The sequence below is a fragment of the Pleurodeles waltl genome, chromosome 4_2 (genome assembly GCF_031143425.1).
Source record: "Pleurodeles waltl isolate 20211129_DDA chromosome 4_2, aPleWal1.hap1.20221129, whole genome shotgun sequence".
Lineage (NCBI taxonomy): Eukaryota > Metazoa > Chordata > Amphibia > Caudata > Salamandridae > Pleurodeles > Pleurodeles waltl.
The window spans coordinates 888,184,316-888,201,735 of NC_090443.1; the positions used below are offsets into that span (position 1 = coordinate 888,184,316).

Below are 17,420 nucleotides of genomic sequence, written 5' to 3' on the forward strand. Positions count from 1 at the left end.
ATGATTGTCTCCAGTCTGTTGGGAGCACTGTTTTATTTAAAATGTGTTGCTGGGATTATTTGTTTTCATTCCTTATGTAGTGCCGTTGGAGAATTTCACTTCTTTCAGTAGTGGGTAAAAGAATGCTGAGGTGCTAGAAAGTCAGAGGTGTTTGAATAACATGCTCCCACAAACTGACAGTGATTCAAGAGCCTTTTGTCTTATTACAGAGCCTTAGCTGCCTTTCAGTGATGTATTTGATGGATCATACTTGTGTGGGAGAAATCATCCTTTGAACAGCTTAGCCTCTCGGCTGAATTTCCTTGGGACACACCCTACTTTAGAAAATGTGATAATTCCAGCACCTTATTTCAATTAAAAGCAAAATGCCTTTCCTATTGCCCCCTGATCACAAGTCAAAAGACTTAAACTCTTTGGGTAGGACAGACTTGATTTCAGACAGTATGCTCCTTAGGACTACACCCCAACCTGTCTTCTGGCCTGATACAGCCAAATGACGGGAACTAGAGAGTGCTTGTTCGATTTCTTCAGCATTGCATGCGGAAAACATTTAATAAAGTAAACTTGAATATTCTTGAGGCCTCCAAGCACATCCTCAGGTTGGATCTGGAGGTGATTGATGCAATCTGATATACCATTGTACTGATATTTTGCTAAAAAGACACACCTGAATGCATTCCACTGAGTATTCAAAACAAGACACAGGACATGCCCTGCAACAGACCATTTATTTGGTGACAAGGCAGATGAGTTGCTTAAGAAATCCAAGCACTATGGGGCCACCGGAACAGCCATGGGCCATGCTTATCCAAAACCATTTGTGCACCTATTCTGTAAAGCTCATCCCTTACAAACAGATCAGTAGCAGAGTCTGGCTCTGCCACCACAACAGTTATGGCCATGTTTTCACTCAGCAGGAGGCAAGGATAGGAACGTGCAAGGCCTGCTGACATTATAAGGGTCACTCAGGCAACTGTTAAAGCTCCCTGCTCACCCCATTCGTCACCTTAGGTGTCAGATGGCAAGTTACTTGGGGGCTTTCAAGGAGGTTACCTCTGCTATTAAGATCATAACATTGGGTACCTCCTCCTGTTTATGACAAAATCCTCGCCTAAATTACTCTGCGGATTATGTTAAGGAAAAGTGAAGAGAGGCTGCAGTTAGTGATTCTGTGTAAGAAATGTATTTAGGTTAATGTACAAGAGGGAGGACAGTGAGCAGCGTAAGGAAAGATGTTAAGGATTGAAACAGGACATGGCCTCTACCCCTAAGTAACACAAACATGAAATGAGATTTTGGAAGATGTCCTGAACCGGTCCTTCCTTTACGTGGGCACATAAGCTGGCTGCCCTGTTGAGATAGGTTAAATGTATTGGGAGCAGGAAAGCTTTCGGCTAGGGGAAAGAAGCCAACAGGAGGACTTGGGGGAGGAGAAATGACTAACTCCTTGTCAGGGATGTGGTGTGAGGAAGTGAGCCCGGGGAAACAGCTTACTATTTGCTTAGGGTGGTTTGTGTGGGGAAGCAGTGCTTTAAACTTGTTCCCACTGTGTGCCTTTCAGCAAAGGAAAGGCTGGCAGAGATTCTGGGGAGCTAGCACCGACTAGATTTAGGTTTGGCACGTGAGAAGAGCACATTGGCGCAGTAGTACGCTGGTAGTGAATGTTTACAGCAGCTACAAACTCCTGTGTTTCTAGAAAGATGGCAGCCATCTTGGATAACATTCCTCATGGTTCTTAATGTTTTTTGCCAGACAGCCAGGGCCTAGACCTCACTACTGGGGTCTCTGATTTTCATTGCCAAGACCACTTTCTTCCTTCTTGTGGACCTTTGTATTACAGAGAAGTATTCTGAAATTTGTGTTGAAGAAAAACATTTCAACGAATTCCTTGGAAATGTATCAAAACTATGAAGACTGGTTACATATATACTAACTCTTGAAGTTGGGATGCGTGTTTTCTAATCAATAATTCTTCAGATGTAACTGGAAGACTTTCTAGAGAAAAATATGACCTGTTCATTAATGTGAATTTCATGCACAAGTTATTAGATTAATATGCTATACTTACAATCTCTAAAGTGTAGGGAACAATAGAATGTTAATGGTATTTACTATTTTGCAGTCTTTTAGGAGTTCCACAAATGAGTGAGTAGTGCTGATGCTTAAAGTAGTCACTCAAAGCTTAGAAGAAGCTTTTAGTGCTCCTATTTATTTAGCTACTTATTCTTCACATGTTTATTTTTCAGGAATTCGCTGTCTCATACTGAAATACATTGTGTTGGTTATAGAGAGATTTTGTTACATCAGTTTACAATTACAGTTGCACTTAGCATTCTTTATAATAGTTTGCTTAAAATATATCTTTAAACTTATGGAGATCCTCTACAACCTGCAGGCCTTACTAGCCAACATAATTGATGAGGCAGTGTCTCTGTTTTCTCTCTTGTAATGTTCCCCTTTCCCTGTTTCTACTACTGCCCTTCATATTCTGGTGTATGTGTCACTGGTGGGGTCGGTGAGAGACAGAAAAGGGATTGTTTTCCACTGGGTCTTATAAACAATGTTAGTGCAAACCTGACATCCTGCAGATAATATATAGACTTTAGGAAATACTTTAAAGGCATTTTAGGCATAATTTTAACCCTACAATTTATATTTGTCACAGTCTTGAAAGGTTCACGGATAGCGGTTCCAGGTTTTACTGACATTAACCAAAAAGAAGGGGTAGTAGTTGATTTTCTGTTATGTGTCAAACAGTACTAGCATGGTGGGCTGAAGGCCTTCTATGATATCTACTAAAAGCTAAAGAGACCTCCACACTCTGTACCTCCTTTGTAGATAAAAGAACTTGTGGAAATGAGTGAAGTAACAAACCAAACAGGCACCAACCAACCAAAGTCTGTAACAGAATCCATCTTTGAGTAGGATTCATTCAAAAAACTATTGGAGGTTCTTGGCAGTTTAAAGCTACCATATGGGAGAATAAGGTTGAAAAGACAGTATGGCACTTGTACATGATTCCTGTGCTGTGGCCAGAGGGAGAGTTATGTGATGATATTGCACTTTTAATATAAACCTAGATAGATATCCATGATATTTCTGCACCATAAGACCTGTTGCATTTTCCCACGTCAGGAACTGCATCCCCTTGACGCACTATTAGTGTGTCCCAGAAGGGATTACTGCTTAGGTTGATCGAATTTCTTTTCCCTTGTACGCCAGGTCAATAATTCAATTAAATGTTAAACAGATTCTGAATGAAGCCGATGTTGCTGGGTTTATCTGTTTCTTCCCTTCTTATTAGGTTTTTATTTTATAATTTTCTTTCATTTCATTGCCACATAGGAATTGAACCATCCATGATACAGTATGTCAACCATCCCAATACATTTCGGACTTGATGCCCTCCATCAGGGGGTATTATTCTAGGAAAGTTCAAAATCAGCGTGTGGTATCACTCCAGAGGCGTTCTTTTCTTTCTTATTTCTGAACCGTGGTCATTTTGATCACTCACAGTTGGCCTCTCTGCACGTCTAGTTGTCTCTCCCCACCTACATTGACTATTTGCCCTTTATGATGGTATTCAAGCTATGCACAAGGTGTTTACCCTGTGATCCCTTTAGAAACTTACTTATGTATCAGGAAGTAGTGCAAGATTTATATGTATGGAATTCAGAGCAGTTTCCTTGTGTCCCAATGGATTCCTTATTCCTGGTAAATTGAAATTCACATATGCTGTGTAAGTGTTTACACATTCTGGGAATCTGTACAATTGGAACAATATGACTTCCAGAATGCTTCATAGAAGGCAAATTGATGAAACCATCTTCCACAACTTGAAGTTTGGAATGCACCGATCTTATTCCTTTTTATGTGATCCTATATGTGTAATATTATTTGCTTGCTGGCACTGGTAGAGAACAAAACATAGAAGTTAGGATGCTCTTTCTTCCTAGTACATGCCAATCTTCTGTTGCTGGCGTTTGTCTTTTGACCTCTCGCAGCGCCTGATAGTAAGCTAATTACCATTCAGCTCCACAACAGTAAATTGAAGTGTTTGGATAATGAAGATTTGATAATACATTTAGACAAGACTTAAGTTTGAATACTTCAGCAGCTTTCAATGTTTCAAATCATCATACTTGTGTTTCATCATGCCAGACTGGAACTGCAGAGCTACCTCCTGTTGCCAAGAAACCAGCAAAGCTACCCGAGAGGCCAACACAAGTTGTTAAGCCACTTATTGTACCTCCAAAAGCAGACATGGCTCAGTTAACACCAGATGAAACAAAGAAGAATGTGCCTGCAACATCACCAATAAAATCGTCATCCACAGAACAGTTGTCTTCTGCAGGTAAATGCATAGTAGTCATCCATGGTTCCTTTTATCATAGATACACAATTTTAGTAGCCTGCTATTTTTACCCCTTGAATCAATCTGCACTAAGCCTTAAAATACAGATATACCAACTAAGATTGTTGGATGAAGATTAGTCAAGGGGCAAAAGTTGTAAATGGGGTCTCAGTAGTAACATTTGTGTCTCTCTTCACATAAGTCAAAGAAAACGTTACATATGGTACAGTATTGAGTGCTACAACCACTCTCTTTGGAGTTTTGCGGATCCCTTTTCAAAGGGCAGAAAACAAGCATTGACTTGATTTTTATTAGCCAGAATTCACTCAAACAGATCCAGACTTAAAGCCCCACAAATTTGGTCTATACATGAACCTGGCAAAAACTGTTATGTTTCGAACAGATTTTTTTGAAATTTTATTTTATGTAACTATAATATGAAACACAAACAGGCCATCTTCGAGTCAGCAGTCCTTTGATCGAATAAAGCCAAGTTGAAGGGTGTCTCCAGGTAAACGTTTTAGACATATAACATATTAACTGCTCATAGCCAGAGTAGGCTCTCAGGGTATCCTTTATTAGTAATACACAGTATTTTCACTGGTCTTTTTATGCATTGCCCCCCCACACAAATAATTCAAGATTGAAGTATCTGTCCCCCTCCCTTTTTCATTTGTGTAGCCATCCTAAGCTAGTTTCTGGAGAGCATTGCTGGCCAAACAAAGAAATTTGAAATTCATTTACCTGAAGGCATTGGATGGATATGTGATATAGTCAAGCCAAACAGACGACTATTTGCATGATTCTGGGCCTTTTACACTTTGGAGACTTGAGATGCTTATGGCTGTGTAAGGAAATGCCTCTTTATGTATGGTCACCCCCCAAGTCTTTGGACTGATGCTGCTGTGTTGAGACTCTGAGAGTGCACAGAGGCATGCTGACCAGATCTAAGTGCCAGTGCACTGACTTTATGACATGCATATTGCTTTAGTTTACACCCAGTTGGCATAATCTATGTTACCTACCAGTCCCTAGTCTATGGTTCTAAGGGTGCCTAGGGAATGTAAGACAGAGGGTCACCCCAGGGATTGCAACACTCACTGTACCTCCCTGGGTGTGATACAAGTAAAACAAGTTGTGCAGGGCAGCCATTGCAGACTTTAAGAACAGTTTTAAACTGCTAGGCCGACTTTGCCATTTAAGCAATGGCAAAGCTAATCCTCCCCCTGCAGAGTGTGTAAGGCACCCCAGTAGCAAGCCTACCCAGCCTTAAGGCAGGGTGCATCATATATCACAGGCAGAACATACATTTTAAATGTTCTGACAGTTAAAACGCAAAACTCTTGTTTTTACCGTGGAAAGTCGTGGTTGCCCTGTTGGTGAGTGCAGAGTTACACGCTGACCCCTCAGCCATGCTAACTCTGGAACGGTGCAACCAAAGCTGGTACTTAGGGTATTAAACAACTCATTACGTTAAGCTCAACTCAAGTTGGAATTGATGCAGCTTGTTACAGTGTGCAACTTTTTTAAAAAATGCCACTTTGTTACCTTTAGTCTTCTGTGCTCTTAATGGTTGCAAATGGGGATTTGTTCCTGAGACCGCTTTCTGCCCTCCTGGGAAGATGTACTAATGACTCCCAGGAAAGGTTATAATAGAAGCCTACACAGGCGAGAGTGTTAACCTCCTCCTACAGGAATCCACAGGGGTATTAGCCCAAAAGGTGAGCTTCAAAGGAGAAGCTGCCTTTGAAGGGCAAATGGGAAACACTTTTGAGAAGAGCTCCTCTATTATTTAGGTAGACAGGATGGCACTTGGGTCAGGGAAGGAGAAACTAGTTGCTAAACCGGTTTTCAACGTCATGTAGCTCCCCTTGATAGCTATACCTCTGGATTGGGCTAGGGCTCTTTGGTCACCTAGAGAGGGGTTCTGCCTTGTTGAGAGTGGGCAGAATAGTGTATCTTGGGATAAACAGGTGCCACATTTAGCAGGAAGTGGTCATCTGGAGGGATGGAACCTGGTAGCCCATTGGCTACGGTGAGGAAATGGGGTGTATTATATGGTGTGTGTGTGCGGGCTTACCGTGCAACACACTTACCAACCCGTGTAGGACCAGTACGTTTCCTTTTCAAACCTTTATTTCAACCCTGGGTAACTATGGCTCTGAGCACTAAGGCTTACACAAAGGAATAAGTGTAAAGCATTTAAACAGCACCTAAACAATTAAAGAAGAAATCGTCAAGCCACTCAAGAAATCCGGCACCAATTTATAAAAATAGACTGCATTTTTATGTAATTTTATACAACGAAAAATATCCACCGGAGAGTTCCGGATATATAGAATTTACAAGGTATAGTAAATTAAAACATTTCACTCAAGCTCGAACAAGCATTGGCAAATTGAACAAATTTGACACTTCGAAATGTTTTTACCAAGAAGTTTGGTTAGTCATCTCTAGAGCCCAGCCAAAGCTAGAGACTTCAAGGGTCAGCTGACTGTTCTTAGTACAGGGCCGCAACAGCTGAAGAAGCCTGCTAGAGCGAGTTGGAAGCCCAAATCTTAAATCTGCTGTTGCTCGTGACCATGCAGCACCAGATACCGGGACTGACACTTGAAGTTGCACCCAAATCTGCTGGACCCAGGACAGTTGTCAGAGGGCAGCTTGGTCACAAAGAAGGTAAGTTATTGCCCAGGAAAGGATTTAGCTGTAACCGTGATACCGGGCAATTGGTAGCCTAGTGGCGACTGGATTTCTGCCAGGATCCAGAGGACTTCAATGGACATTGAACCTTGTGCCCACAGCCAGCTCACTGATTTCATGGACTGAGGAGTAGCCTTAGGAAGACCCCTGTTGACTGCATCTCATCCACAGCATATTTGAACACCCTATATTCCTTGCATCAGGACCACTTCTATAGGAACCTATAGAAAAGGGGTAAAAGTGTCTGTAGCTATTTTTCAGGACATTGTTAGTCCCCCTCAGTGGCTCCCTGTTGGATTTCGCTGTCTTAAGTAACTCTTACTGACCACAATACAACTAGCCAACGTTTTTGCTCACAAAGTTTCCAAATATCACATTTGTTGAATTTGCCAATACTTGTTTGCGGTTAAGTGAAAAAGTGCATATTTACTATACCTTGTAATTGCTATGTCCCAGAAACCTCCTGTGAATCCTTTTCGTGATGGTGTCTAAAAATACATAAAAATATAGTCTATTTTTACAAATCGGTGACAGATTTCTTAAGTGTCTCATTGATTTCTTTTTCAGTTGTTTTTATGTTGTTTGAATGCTTTAAACGTGTTCCTTTGTGTAATACTTGATGCTCAGAGCCACAGCTACTCAGGGTTGAGCTAGAGAGTTTAATCATCAAAACCTACTGGTGTTAAAGTGGTTGGTAAATGTATTACAGGTTGAGGTCTAACAACCACACCATGTAATAGACCCCGCTTTCTCAAGGGAGGCTATTTGGTAATCGAGATAGGTCTGTAGTGAAGATTCAGGCAAACTTCTGAGAGTGGTAGGTGAATTGTCGAATTCCTTACAGAGGCAAAACTAGTAGAACGCTGATTTAGCGACTGGATTTATTTGAGGTGTGAAGGAGAGCTGTCCAACAGCACTCAGAGGTTACAGGATTTTATCACGTGATTAGGAGAATTTAATGAGTCTGGGATATTTGTCACAGCAAATGTATACATGTTAAATAGTGTTGGTGAACATGCTGATCCATGAGTATTCCGCAAATGATGATGATGGATCTGGGGAGGAATGTACCAAGCTTGACCTAATGGGAGCTGTTCGGCAGAAAGGAGATGCACCAGCTGCATTCGGTCAGTCTGTGAAGGGTCACCTGATAGTAAATGACATTAAAAGCAGCTGAAAAGTCTAATAAAATTAGTATATTAGGTTTGCATTTGTCCTGGGTATAAAATATTTTTTCTTTGATGTTCAATAATAGACAATACTCTGCTTTGATAGGACTGGAAGCTGGACTGAAAGTTACTGAGAATATAGTTTGTTTAAATGTTAGAGAAAAGTTGGTCGGTGACAATTGTTTGTAGCACGTATGCATCACAAGATAAGCTGTATATACATATTCAATTGGACAGATTGTTGGGGTCCACTGGAAATTCCTTTGGGATAGTGGCAACTGATTGATGAACTTGAGAGGGCAGTGCTAATTACTCTAGTGACGAGTGGCAGCAGTGTAGTGAGGCTTAAATTAACAACTTTCATGTTACAGAAGTCCTAGGAAGGTGAAGATATTATTTTTTAAGGGAGATCAATCTTTTTCTAATATTATCCTCATTGGAGACTGGGGCAGTCACTTGCTGGTAAAACGTTTTGTAGTAACCAAGGTTTTCTTGTTACATAACAGTGATATATAGGGGGTCATTCTGACCCTGGCGGTCTTTGACCGCCAGGGCGGAGGACCGCGGGAGCACCGCCGACAGGCCGGCGGTGCTCCAATGGGGATTCCGACCGCGGCGGTAAAGCCGCGGTCGGACCGGCACCACTGGCGGGGTCCCGCCAGTGTACCGCGGCCCCATTGAATCCTCCGCGGCGGCGCAGCTTGCTGCACCGCCGCGGGGATTCCGACCCCCCCTACCGCCATCCAGATCCCGGCGGTCGGACCGCCGAGATCCGGATGGCGGTAGGGGGGGTCGCGGGGCCCCTGGGGGCCCCTGCAGTGCCCATGCCACAGGCATGGGCATTGCAGGGGCCCCCGTAAGAGGGCCCCTACATGTATTTCACTGTCTGCTGTGCAGACAGTGAAATACGCGACGGGTGCAACTGCACCCGTCGCACAGCTTCCACTCCGCCGGCTCGATTCCGAGCCGGCTTCATCGTGGAAGCCTCTTTCCCGCTGGGCTGGCGGGCGGTCTGAAGGCGACCGCCCGCCAGCCCAGCGGGAAAGTCAGAATTACCGCCGCGGTCTTTCGACCGCGGAACGGTAATCTGACGGCGGGACTTTGGCGGGCGGCCTCCGCCGCCCGCCAAGGTCAGAATGAGGGCCATAGTGTTTTACTCTAACTACGAATTTCTACCTGCTGTTCCGTATGATCCTGAATCCATTCTAGCTTGTAGCCTTTTTAGTTGTTTTTCGCTTGTTTTAACTAGGAATTGAGGCAAGGTGGTCATGTGCTATATTTAATCACATGGTGTATGAGGACTGCACGTGCCTCAGTACCAGATACAGCAGTTTTAAGGAAGTCCTTAATTTCTAGACTTGGCAACAACCTTTACAACAATTTACACATCTAAAATAAGGTGTAAAGTGAACTGTGTATGTTTTCAACATAGCTTCCACAGAAGTTAACAAGTATGATCTGTAAATAGATTTAAAAAGTGTAACACTAAATGTATGTACAAGAGTAAAATTGGGTTTACACTTTTTCATGTGTTTAAAACGTTATTTTTTAGCAAGAGAACAACTTGAGTTCCTAGAAAATCGGAAGAAGCAATATCTGAAGGCAGCAGTCCAAGCGAAGCAGAAAAATGACCTTGAACAAGCAAAGCTATACTTGAAAACTGCCAAAAGCTTTGACCCAAACATTGAACTAGTAAAAAGTGGAAAATCAGTTGATATTTCAAAGGTTGGTAAAGAAAGACATTCAAACTCTAATCTTACTCATTTTGTCAAACGTTTTGTGAACTGGAATGTGTTTGAGAATTAATTGCAATGCATTCTTACATTGACAGTTTTAGGAAAATCAGTACTCAGTTGTGTTTGTTTATATAAGAAGATGTAATACTGAAGAAATTGTTTTTTCCTCTTCATGTAATTATTTTCATCTTTTGATCAGAGAATTTCTTCTCAGATCCAAAACTTGTAAAGCTGTAACTTTCAATTTTCATAATGAGAAGCCATCAGTGCAGCCACATATAGTCTCTTCCCGGACATGAGTTGACCATGGTAAAATATCCTTGCTCTTTTTCTTTGTGTCCTGGAATGCTTCCCTTTTTTACTTTTGATTTACCACTTAGTGCTAAGCTTGCAACTATTAACTAAATGAGTTTTCGCTAAGGCATTCTGTTTCCTCTTGGAAATTCTGATATTTGAAATGCCCCAGTGACCAGGCTTGATCCCTGAAAACGTGTATGCTCTCATGATACAAGATACTGCTGCAGAGACCTCAGAGTTTGTACCATTGATCCATGGTATCTCCTGAAAGCAAGGGAATGCCATGTAGCAATTGTACAAACTGAGGTCTCTGTAGCTTAGGTGTTGGCAGCATAACCACCATCATGTCCCTCCGCTTACATTGCTGTGACACTGGTTTTCATCAGGGCAAACACAGGCAGTGCAGAACTAGTTGTATTGTTTTCACTGACATCAGTTCCTTTCTTTCTGCACCTTCAGATGCAGATTCAGGGCTTTACTCTTGTAATTTTCACCACAATTCTTATAATTCGCCAGTGTGCAAGGGAAATATGTTTATGATGGAGACTTCTAACCGTAGATTCCTCACCTTAGACTATTTCATAGGTTTCAGACGGGATCCAGAAAATATTGAGCAGTACCTCTGCACACCAGTTTGTGGTGTTGATTTTCTGCATGTTGTCATCATCCGCTTAGAAAATGATGTTGCCATGCCCATATAAGCATCACCATGGTGCGATGACATCAGTTTCTTTAATTCGCTGCTAGCAGCGTGGATCCGGTGAGCTACCACAATAATTTTTTGACCATTTTTTTCAACCTTTTGTCAATTAATTTTGTGCTATTGCTCCCAGTGCACCTTGGGCATGTGCCATGAGAAACCTTTAGGGTCTAAGCCTTGCAGGTAATGTTACAGGTAGATGTCTGTGTCTGATGCCCACTTGGTTTGCCTGTGGTGTCTGGGGTCGGACGGCTGCCTTTGTGCTCTAAGATCTCCTTCTCCAAGTTGGGTAAGTCCAACAAACATGAAAAAAAGAAGTTGAAACACTCTTCTGCTTCTCTGTCCAAATGCCATTCCTCTACACCCTGCACCCCACCTGCAGAGCCGACATCTGGGCCCACTCTGTGCTAACCCAGGTTCCCTGGAGCGACACCCACCCAGCTAAACTAATTTTACGTTGCCATAGCCGCCACCTTAGGGCCTCCAAATCTCTCTGGCATGCCTTAAGGCCCCACTGAGCCATGAGGTGCCCAGGCTGGCTTGTGGCCAGCGGATATGCCCCCCAATTCTTTCTGGCCTTTCTGGACCTATCCCCAGATCCAGACTGATGCCAACATGGTTGCCTTCTTCGACTCTAGCACCCTATCTTCTGGCACTGTTCATGGTGGTGCTGCTGCCCCTCAGTGATGCACCTGTCATCCTCCCCAAGACCCGGCCATATTAAACATCATTGCTGGCACCGTCCTGGCCCTACCAGCCCCCTGGACTTCCTGCTACTAGCTAACCCTTCCTCCCTGAATGGGGAAATTATAGGGGAGGGTTTGGTCTCATGGAGCAGGATCCAGCTGAAAACTGGTACAAGGAGATGGATGACCCAGTGGTTGTGGCACTGTCCCAGAGTCTGAAATGGTTTGCCCTCCTGGCCTGGTTTTTGAGGAAGGTGCATCCTTTGCCACTGTGATGCGCAAGGCAGCGGAGGTTCTTTACCTACAGCTGCTGGCAGTTGAGGTCAAGACCATCATCTTGATTCAGGTGCTGCTCCCATTAGCTTGTTTGCCCGAGCCCTTGCTCCTCTTCAATGAAGCCCTCACCAGACCTCACCAAATGCTTTTATATATTTTTGATACATTGTGTTATTATTAGCCATTTGAATGTTAGAATGAATTTGGAATCTTGGACTATTTAAACCGACTTTAGTTTGTGGGTTATACTTGCTGCACTTCTCATTTTCTACAGTCACTGCCGGCGCCCGTGTTTAGAGGCTTCTGGCAGTCTCTTTTCCCTTTTCCTCCTGTTGGGCCGATTCCGGCTGCCATTTGGGTCAGCACTCTAGTTGCTGTACCGATTAGCATTGGAAACATCGTAATTACATGAGCTATTTAAACTCCCCCGCCTGCCGGCCGCATGCTGTCACTTCCTCTACTGAAAGGTTAGTCTATTCCTCTCAGCAATTGCTAACCTATAATAACACCCCCCTTTGCCCAATACCATTAACTGCTTTCTCAGAGCCTATAATTCGGTCTTGCCACAGCTGCTCTTGGTCTCCATCACCTGTTTTGCCATCTCTTGTGGAGAGTACCTCTAGTCAGCTGGGGAGACTGTCGTTCCCTGCCCGCACACTGTTTGCATATCTTCACTCTTTTAGATGACCACCATCCTGACATCTTATTTCTGACAGAAACATGGCTTAAGGAAGACTCTTCTTCCGAAATCCTTAAGGCACTCCCCCCTCCTAACTACTCGATTGTCCATCTAGATAGGTCCCAGGCTAGAGGGGGTGGCATTGCCATTATCCATAAGTGTAGGAAAGTACCATCTTGCCTAGCATGTTACCCCCATATTTCACTGTATATATGTTGTTTTAGTCTATGTGTCACTGAGACCCTGCCAGGCAGGGCCCCAGTGCTCATAAGTATGCGCCCTGTATGTGTTCCCTGTGTGATGCCTAACTGTCTCACTGAGGCTCTGCTAACCAGAACCTCAGTGGTTATGCTCTCTCTGCTTTCCAAATTTGTCACTAACAGGCTAGTGACTAAATTTACCTATTCACATTGGCATACTGGTACACCCATATAATTCCCTATTATATGGTGCTGAGGTGCCCAGGGTATTGGGGTTCCAGGAGATCCCTATGGGCTGCAGCATTTATTTTACCACCCATAGGGAGCTCTGACAATTCTTACACAGGCCTGCCATTGCAGCCTGCGTGAAGTAACGTCCACGCTATTTCACAGCCATTTACCACTGCACTTAAGTAACTTATAAGTCACCTATATGTCTAAACCTTCACCTGGTGAAGGTTGGGTGCAAAGTTACTTAGTGTGTGGGCACCCTGGCACTAGCTAGGTGCGCCCCCACATCGTTCAGGGTAAATTCCCCGGACTTTGTGAGTGCGGGGACACCATTACACGCGTGCACTGTACATAGGTCACTACCTATGTACAGCGCCACAATGGTAACTCCGAACATGGCCATGTAACATGTCTAAGATCATGGAATTGTCACCCCAATGCCATTCTGCCATTGGGGGGACAATTCCATGATCCCCCGGGTATCTAGCACAGAACCCGGGTCTCCACTGCAGCTGCTGCTGCTGCCAACCCCTCAGACAGGTTTCTGCCCTCCTGGGGTCCAGGCAGCCCTGGCCCAGGAAGGCAGAACAAAGGACTTCCTCTGAGAGAGGGTGTTACACCCTCTCCCTTTGGAAATAGGTGTGAGGGCTGGGGAGGAGTAGCCTCCCCCAGCCTCTGGAAATGCTTTGATGGGCACAGATGGTGCCCATCTCTGCATAAGCCAGTCTACACCGGTTCAGGGATCCCCCAGCCCTGCTCTGGTGCGAAACTGGACAAAGGAAAGGGGAGTGACCACTCTCCTGACCTGCACCTCCCAGGGGAGGAGCCCAGAGCTCCTCCAGTGTGTCCCAGACCTCTGCCATCTTGGAAACAGAGGTGTTTGTGGCACACTTGACTGCTCTGAGTGGCCAGTGCCAGCAGGTGACGTCAGAGGCTCCTTCTGATAGACTCTTACCTCTCTTGGTAGCCAATCCTCCTTCCTAGGTAGCCAAACCTCCTTTTCTGGCTATTTAGGGTCTCTGCTTTGGGGATCTCACCAGATAACTAGTGCAAGAGCACACCAGAGTTCCTCTGCATCTCCCTCTTCACCTTCTGCCAAAGGATCGACCGCTGACTGCTCAGGACGCCTGCAAAACTGCAACAAAGTAGCAAGGCGACTACTAGCAACCTTGTATCGCTTCATCCTGCCGGCTTTCTCAACTGTTTCCAGGTGGTGCATGCTCTGGGGGTAGCCTGCCTCCTCTCTGCACCAGGAGCTCTGAAGAAATCTCCCGTGGGTCGACGGAATCTTCCCCCTGCAACCGCAGGCACCAAAACACTGCATCACTGGTCCTCTGGGTCCCCTCTCAGCACGACGAGCGTGGTCCATGGAAATCAGCAACTCTGTCCAAGTGACTCCCTCAGTCCAGTGACTCTTCACTCCAAGTTTGGTGGAGGTAAGTCCTTGTCTTCCCACGCTAGACTGCATTGCTGTGTACCGTGTGATTTGCAGCTGCTCTGGCTCCTGTGCACCCTTCCAGGATTTCCTTCATGCACAGCCAAGCCTGGGTCCCCGACACTCTAACCTGTAGTGCACAACCTTCTGAGTTGTCCTCCGGTGTCGTGGGACTCCCTTTTGTGACTTCGCGTGGACTCTGGTTCACTCTTCTTCCAAGTGCCTGTTCAGGTACTTCTGCGGGTGCTGTCTGCTTCTGTGAGGGCTCCCTGAGTAGCTGGGCGCCCCCTCTGTCTCCTCCTCCAAGTGGCGACATCCTGGTCCCTCCTGGGCCACAGCAGCACCCAAAAACCTCTACTGCAACCCTTGCAGCTAGCAAGGCTTGTTTGTGGTCTTTCTGCGTGGGAACACCTCTGCAAGCTTCATCGCGACGTGGGACATCCATCCTCAAAAGGAGAAGTTCCTAGCCCTCTTCTTTCTTGCAGAACTCCAAGCTTCTTCCAACAGGTGGCAGCTTCCTTGCACCCTCAGCTGGCATTTCCTGGGCTCCTGCCCACTCTCGACACTGTCGTGACTATTGGACTTGGTCCCCTTGCCTTACAGGTACTCAGGTCTGGAAATCCACTGTTGTTGCATTGCTGGTGTTTGTTCTTCCTGCAGAACCCCCCTATCACGACTTCTGTGCTCTCTGGGGGTAGTAGGTGCACTTTACACCTACCTTTCAGTGTCTTGGGGTGGGCTATGTTTCTAACCCTCACTGTTTTCTTACAGTCCCAGCGACCCTCTACAAGCTCACATAGGTTTGGGGTCCATTCGTGGTTCACATTCCACTTTTGGAGTATATGGTTTGTGTTGCCCCTATACCTATGTGCTCCTATTGCAATCAACTGTAACTTTACACTGCTTGCATTACTTTTCTTGCTATTACCTGCATAAGTTTGGTTTGTGTACATATATCTTGTGTATATAACTTATCCTCATACTGAGGGTACTTACTGAGATACTTTTGGCATATTGTCATAAAAATAAAGTACCTTTATTTTTAGTACTTCTGTGTATTGTGTTTTCATATGATATTGAGCCTATGACACCAGTGGTATTGTAGGAGCTTTACATGTCTCCTAGTTCAGCCTAAGCTGCTTTGCCATAGCTACCTTCTATCAGCCTAAGCTGCTAGAAACGCCTCTTCTACACTAATAAGGGATAACTGGACCTGGCACAAGGTGTAAGTACCTCTGATACCCACTACAAGCTAGGCCAGCCTCCTACAATAAGAAAATATTTAAATGTGTTACTACCACTCTTGACATCCCAGGATGTGAAAGTATGGCTTTTTCACCATATCTTTCCGCTACCTTTACTTTCTCTGGAATTTTTACCTACCGCCCTCCGGGTCCTTATGTGAGCTTCTTACAAGCTCTACTGACTCTATATCAAGCCTCCTTTGCAAAACTCCTAACTTAACCATACTTGGGGATTTTAACATTCAGATTGACAATAGGGACTGCCCCTCGGCAAAATTACTTTCATCTTTGATGGCAGCTCTAGACCTTACCCATCAATCTATTGGACACACCCACCATAAAGGCCATACTATGTACCTTATATTCAGCAATCTCTCTGATCTTACCTTCCATACTCCTCCGCCCCTTACATGGACAGACCATTTTTTACTGTCATTCACTCCTCGCTATGACAGCCTCCCTAGGCATCCAGTAGGCATTAAATCTACTGGTCGCCAATGGTCAAAGCTCGACCCTAAAGTATGGCATAATATTCTTCTCTCTTCATTTTCTATCTATAATGATCCCAATCTCATGATGGTAGAGTCTTTTAACACCTGGTTGTCCACCACCCTAGACTCTATTCTGCCGATTAAGACAAGACTAACAAAATCCACTCATAAGCTTAACCCCTGGTTTGCTCCGGAATTGTTAGAACAAAAAAAGAAATGTAAGAAGTTGGAAAGAATGTGAAGGAAGGATTATAGTATTTCTTCCAAGGTATTCTACAGAGAAGCTGTTAGAAGCTGCCATGAAAACATCAAACAAGCCCAATCCTTATTTTACAGCACTAAGTTCGAGCAGCCAGCAAACTCCCAGAAAGAGATTTTTCATATTTTTAAAGAACTCTGCCACTCTCCCCCTAACAAATCACCAATAGAGGCCTCTACGGAACATAGCAATAACTTGGCAACCTACTTTCAGGAGAAAATCACTGACATATACTCCTCCTTTTCTACTACTTCTAACCAGGAGCCTATAAAGGAGAAAAGGGCCAATCCCCAGGCCTCAGAGATTTTATTCTGAGTTTCGGCCCGTAACAGAGTTGGCAGTCACAGACTTCCTCCATGATATAAAGTGTGGCTCTCCTCTGGATCCCGCTCCTCCCGCCATCATGGCATTGGTTTCTGACAGTATTGTTCCATGTTTGACTAAGATTCTCAATCATTCCATAACTTCAGGAATTCTGTCTCAGTCCCTTAAACATGCAATCATCAAACCTCTTCTTAAAAATCCCAAACTTGATTCCAATTTATTTAGTAACTATAGGCCCATTGCCCTTCTTCCTATTCTAGAAAAAATCATGGAAAAACATATCAATAAGCAACTGACATGCTTTCTTGAGGATCATGAACTCCAAGATCCTACTCAAATGGGATTTAGGCCTCAATACAGTACGGATTCGGCCCTCCTGTCTGTCACTGAATCCACCCAGCAACTCCTAGATCAGGGAGGGCACGCAGCCAGTATTCTATTGGATCTCAGCGCTGCTTTTGACACAGTAGATCACGAGATCCTCCATTGTCGGCTCTCTAGCATTGGGATAGAAGGCACAGCACTAGCCTGGCTCTGCTCATTCCTCACTGGAAGAACCATTCAGGTCCTAGATCGCTCTTTCCTGTCCAATATCCTTCCCTCGACCTGTGGAGTCCCTCAGGGCTCTTCCTTAGGCCC

General features: G+C 44.5%; 1 protein-coding gene across 1 annotated transcript in view; it reads left to right on the forward strand.

The window, feature by feature from the left end:
* Positions 1-17,420, forward strand: part of CC2D1B (coiled-coil and C2 domain containing 1B) — a 637,449-nt gene that overhangs the window by 300,816 nt on the left and 319,213 nt on the right. The window contains exons 14-15 of the mRNA XM_069232670.1: positions 4,162-4,354; positions 9,776-9,948. Of these exons, the coding sequence (XP_069088771.1) occupies positions 4,162-4,354; positions 9,776-9,948 (366 nt within the window). The remainder of the gene's footprint in view (positions 1-4,161; positions 4,355-9,775; positions 9,949-17,420) is intronic.